The sequence below is a fragment of the Pinus tabuliformis genome, chromosome 7 (genome assembly GCF_031772625.1).
Source record: "Pinus tabuliformis cultivar Carrire ecotype Pingquan chromosome 7, CPIR1, whole genome shotgun sequence".
Lineage (NCBI taxonomy): Eukaryota > Viridiplantae > Streptophyta > Pinopsida > Pinales > Pinaceae > Pinus > Pinus tabuliformis.
Window position 1 is genome coordinate 1,944,042,311 of NC_142293.1, and position 5,957 is coordinate 1,944,048,267.

At 38.6% G+C, this 5,957-nt stretch overlaps 1 protein-coding gene across 1 annotated transcript in view; it reads left to right on the forward strand.

Moving 5' to 3' along the window:
- Positions 1-905: 905 nt before the first annotated feature.
- Positions 906-5,957, forward strand: part of LOC149256251 (GPCR-type G protein COLD1-like) — a 181,103-nt gene continuing 176,051 nt past the window's right edge. Inside the window, exon 1 of the mRNA XM_089455283.1 lies at positions 906-981. Within this exon, the coding sequence (XP_089311409.1) occupies positions 906-981 (76 nt within the window). The remainder of the gene's footprint in view (positions 982-5,957) is intronic.

Consider the following 5,957-nt stretch of genomic DNA (forward strand, 5'->3'; position numbering starts at 1 on the left):
CACTCTGTTTTTCAAATCCACAGTCAAAATGTTAGTGCAATAATCATGAAAATGCAAGTGTGATTGAGCATATGCTATGAAGACATGGAGCATCTCCAGACATCAATGAAGAGCAGTTGGTTAAAAGCTAATGAGCAACAAATGGCAAGGTTTCCAAAGGTATGAGCAATTTTTTTTTCAAATAGCAATTAAAGTCACGATTATGCATAGTTATTAAACCATAAAAGCTCTACTATGTGCAATGATCGTCACGATAGCTCCATTACCCACAACCATCCCACGATATTATTCCGCACACCATGCATTCATTTCTTAACGGTCTCATGATTGATTTCCGGGTTTAAACTCATAGTCGACTGCACTTTCATTCACCACCTGTAATCATGAGATGTGACCTATCTCATTACGGCTCCTCTCCACCACATTCTCCGCAGCCATTCATTAAAACGTGTAACATTTTGTACGCAGCCGTTTAATTCAAAATCTCGACTTCACTCCATTCCCTTACCATTCTATTAAGACCATCTTCTTCACATACGTCTGCACTTCATCTTGTGAACTCACTACGGCTGCTCATCTTCTGTTCCGCCTGTAATTCTGAAGCACTCCCGTTACCTGCTATCCATCTACCGATTGCAGCCACTGTATTTTGCCATAAACCCTGCAACCGAGCCACCTTCCCTCTGCTAAACCCTCACACGCAATTGAATTTTCAGTTGAAATTCAAAACAGAGGAAGGAATGGGACGATTACTAAGGGCAGAACCAGAAGGACCTAAATATTTAGAAGGTTACCCTCAAGCAAAATATTTTCTGAAGAAAACAAAATGGTTACACTTTATCCAAAAATTTAAGGGCCATAATAAAGAGGTAACCAAAGCCTTTGCACGGTCTTTCGATGGCCAGATGGTGGAAATTGGAGACTTAAAGCTCACGGTCACTGAAACAACAGTAGTAGTTGCCACAGGCTTACCCCAGGAAGGTGAGCGATGGTTTAAAAACAAAAGCGTGGACGAACAGGCATGGAGAATTATGCTACGAAACCCAGGTATGGACATCACTGTGTTTACAAAAGGAATTCCTGTTCATGCATTGAAAGAAGAATGGGCCAGCCTACTGTTAGTTATCCAAAAATTTATCACTTGCGAAGGACGCTTTGGTTCAATGTACATGTACCATGCTAGATTGTTGATGAACTTCTTAGAGAGTCAAACTCTTAATTTTCCTTATTTCTTACTGCTGAGTTTGAAAAAGATGAGTATCACAGTCCAAAAGCACATAGGAAATATAGAACCTCATCTATATCATCATGGACTTGTAAGGATTCTCATTGAAGACCAACTGAAGAAAAACAAAGATACCTGGGAACAATTCTTAATAAGAAATTACTTTCAAGAGCCATCTGAGGCATCTAAAAGTAGTACACCAAAGACACTGAGAAGGAGTAGGAGAAAAGAAAAGAGTGCCATAGTCCAAGACTCTCCTACTACCGAAACTCAAGAAGTTGGTCAAAAAGAAAAGGAGAAAAGAACTAAGGACAGGAAACGGAGAAAAGTGAAAGGCAAAAGAAACATAGAAGAAGTCTACCAATCACCTGAGCCATCTATAGAGGAATATTATCAAACATTGTCTGAGAGATTAGTGCATCTTCAAGAACAGGCTGCTATAGCAAAGAAAAAGGAAAAAGGGAAACAGAGCATAGAAGAAGGGAGTACTAGTCCACCATATTTAAGAAGAAGCACTAGGCTTAGAGGAAAGGGGAGTAAAACACAAGTAAAACGGCCCCACTTCATTGACTTGGGTGGGGAAACACCCAAGAAACCTCCAGCTGGCCGTAGTCCACCTCGTCCTCAGCCAAGTATTGAAACTAGTCCTCCACATGTTGATGAAAGCCCTTCTCGGCCAGAGCTAGAAAGCAGTCCTCCTCCTCCACAAGACTTTGAAGTCAGTCCAAGAAAAACACCCGAAATAGATCCCAGTCAACAGGAGGTGTACGACTACCTTGAATCTTTAGAAAAGACAGCTGCAGGCCCGAGTACCACTCTGCCCCACATGACACCAGATGCACAAGTTCAATCCTTAAAGCAGGAGGTGTTTGAATTAGAGATTCTAAACAGGCATATCAAGCAAGAAAATGAAGCACTTAAGGAGCAGAGCAAAGTAGATAAAATTATTCATGATAATACTATGCTTCATTTGGGACTATGGCAAAAGAAGAACAAGAAACTAAAGAAAAAGTGCAGAAAGTTTAGCAGAGAATTGATCAATCTCAAATTCAGATTTCTGATAAGGAAACCCAGGATGGTGGTAGCACCAAGAAAGAAGAAAAGAGGACTAGATGTCCTAGCAGAGGCTTTAGAACATATGGATTAAAGGTGAATGACTAAAATTTTGGTTGCATGAGGACATGCAACACCTTCACAGTGGGGGTCTGTTGAGTCCCAAACTTGCATCTTCCCTATATACCTTTTCAGCCTTCTTTTCCATTTACTTGACCCACCAAGCTGTCAAATCATTGCATATTAGTTTAAAAAGAGCTTATAAAATGGTTTCCTAACTATGTTTGTGACTGCTGTTTCATTTAGATTTTTATTCAATCAGTTGCAGAAACTTGTCACTTTTCACAGCCAGCTCAAGTTTCCGCAGCATTTTGTTGAAGACTATGTTACAGGTGTCCAATGGAGAATCCGACCACATGGGCAAGCTGCAAATGACATGTACATGGAGCGTGTCCCCTTGGTTCAGCCGAATCACTCACAAACAGCCATGGTCAAAGACGGTCAAAGGAGTGGTCAAACCAAGAGTTTTGCGGTGGCATGGCTCTGTTTTGCCCACGTGAAGTTTTGCGTGGCAAGATCCTCAATCTTCGGAGGTGTGCTAACACCTGTGGATCAATCCGTGAACCAAATTGAACAGCCACCACTCCATAAATTTATTTGTCATGACTACCATACTGCTAGATCTCAGGACGTGGAGATTTACGTGTCTGTTTGACAGCGTAGAATTTAGGAATCAGTTATAGCATTTTCACTTATAAATAACGCGTTATCATACGCTTGATAGTTAGCTTTTACATGTAATCTTGACTGTGTTTACGAGCCCACTGTGTCGTGCTCTATTTCTATGTTTTGACTGCACTTTAATATATGAGAAGATAGCATTCTTAAGTTCAATTTGTGACTGAGTATTGATTGGCCGAGGTTGCAGAGGGCCCCTGTACACCAAGGCTCTGTATTTACTGTATAGTTTCTTACTTGCTTTCATTATGTTACTGCTTTTATAATCATTTGCTTGTATATATTACACTGTCCTGATATTTACACTAACTGTTGTTCATCTTTTCTTTTATGCTTTCTCATGATTGCTAGCTGATCAGTATTTTCCTTTCAGGTTCTTGTAGGCAGCCCGGGAAAATTACATAGTTTTAATGACTAATGACATGAGATCATCTTGTCCTTTCTGTTGATTCATTTACTGAGTTTTAATTCCAGCATTGTCATTTCTTTTAGTTTTGCTTTGCTTATTTACTTTTCTGCAACTTAGATATCATATTACTCATTTGTTTATGATTTCCTTCCTATAGCCAAGCGACTCAAATAGTGAGGAATCAGAATATTACTTGATGTAGTATGATTTAGTTTACTTTCCTACAAGTTAGTGATTAAATTACTTATGTCATTTTCAGGAATTGAAATATGAATGAGTAGTTAAATCTTAGTTTCATTTTATGCAATTTCATTTCCTGCAATTTAGATATCATATTACTCAACTTGTTTATGATTACTTCCTATAGCCAGAGCGAGACGAAAGGTGAAGGGTCAAAATATGGGTTGAAGTAGTGAGATTTAGTTTGCTTTGCTTTCAATCTTTGAATTGCTTTGAATTCAGTTTTTATTTTCTTTTTATACAGCAGTAAGGATACTGGGCTTCATTGTCACTAGTTCACTGTTTTGGTACATTTTTATTTTCTTTTGAGAGTTGATTTCATCACAGCCAGTTTGAAACCTTCTTTTTGAGAACTTTAAAGTTTGGAAAATCATTGTAGAAATCACCATTACCATCCATACTTGACCTTCAATTTTGCCATCTCACATTAGGGAATCCACAGAAGATAAACCCAAAAACAAACCAAAACCTCAAAAATGACAAAGAACTAAGAAATCGGTTATCTTGCATATACAGTGTACTTCACTTCAGCAGTTTACGACTCTCGGATTAACATTTTAAATAGCAATTTAGGACACACTAAATTGACCAAACAACAACTAGCCTAGAGGGTACCTAGAGCCTTGGAGCAATCACTTTGGGTTGGCACTTTGGTCATGGAGGACATGCTATTGTTTGGTTGCTTTCCAGGATGTGAAATTGACCCCATGTCTGTACATGAAAAGAGGAAGCCATCAAATCAAGATATGTACCAATGTTTTATTGATCTTTTGAATATTTAAATTATGAGCATGATTTATGATAGCTTCAATTTTTGAGCTAAATTGATGATATGTTTTAGTTTATGATGATTTGATTTATGCACTAACCTAGTTTGCTATAGGAATTATGGAAAATTCCAAGTTCACTGAAAGGATAAACTAATAATAAGGTATAATTTACATTCATTTCATTTTTCCTTATGATGAGTCTCATGGAATCTATGTGCCTATGATGCAGGAATAGACATGAGACTACTCAGTTTGAATGAACATAGTGGGTCAGAAGCTAGAACAACAACAATGTGCAAAAGCCAAAGATTTCAGGAACAAGGCCGTTGTAGGACACTAATACCAATGGTGCCAACTAATTTCCATAAAGCATGTTATGACTGGTATGATATTTTTGACTTAGGGATATGACTTGGTTTTGAGAGCCCTCTAATGCGAGGAATCCTTCTCAAGAATGGATCACCTGAGGGACTGGAAAGCAGAGAAGGGGATGCTTGAACTTGGAAGGTGAATGATTTCACGGAAGCGGGGTGACCGGATTTCCTGAGGGATTAGTAAGAATAGAAGGGAAGGACATAAAATAAACTGGTTTTTGGTCATGAGCATAGTTGATTGGAATCAAAAACACATTGGGGGTGTGCCTGGAAACAACAAGCCGAGAAATGTTCATTGGAGGAACAAGGAACACAAGGATAGTAGTGATGGACATTGGAGGAAGGAAACACTCAAGATAAAGGGAACAAATCCAAGTTGGATTGAACACATCTAAAGCATCAAAAGACTGTATATAGGGCCATTGGAAGATGGTTGAATTTATAGATTAATATTTACCAAGTGGTTGGGTGTAAAACTTGAAATGAACTATACATATAAAGCTCCATCTCAGTTGTGTTTTGTCTTTTAGGAATATTTTTTTACTATTGTATGTGTCATTGAACACTGCGGATGGTGTTCCCCTAAGGGGAGGGGTTTGTAATAGGCCCATATTTCATTTCTTGGTTGTTATGAGCACTATAAATTTAATTAAATGGATGGGATGAGTGAGGGACACAGATTTCACAGATGAGGTGGAGGGGGAAGACTACTTGGGATGTGACTTGAAGACAGGTGGCAAGCAAGGGATGAGAGACTAAGTGGTAACATGGTGATTGGCTTGCAATATTTTGGCAAGTAGACCAAGGGTGACAAGGTAAAACAAACAAAAAAATCAAAGGGAAAGTAGAAAATTGGAGTTGTGAGGATTAGTCAAAAAGGAATCATGTCAAATTGGTAAATAACGATGAGGGAAGTGGAATCAAAGGAAAAGCAAGGAAGGAGGTGAGGTAAATTCTTGGGGGGGAGGGGGGGGTTTAACTTGAATGGCACAAACAAACTTCATCTTCCTTGCAAAATCTTCTGCTACTGAATTCTAGAGGATTCAAAGTAAGCACATTAAGCATTATAGGAGTTCATTGTGATATGGGAAATTTCAAACTAATAGAGAAAAGAAGGGAGTATCATAAATAGAGTAGCACAAAGAATG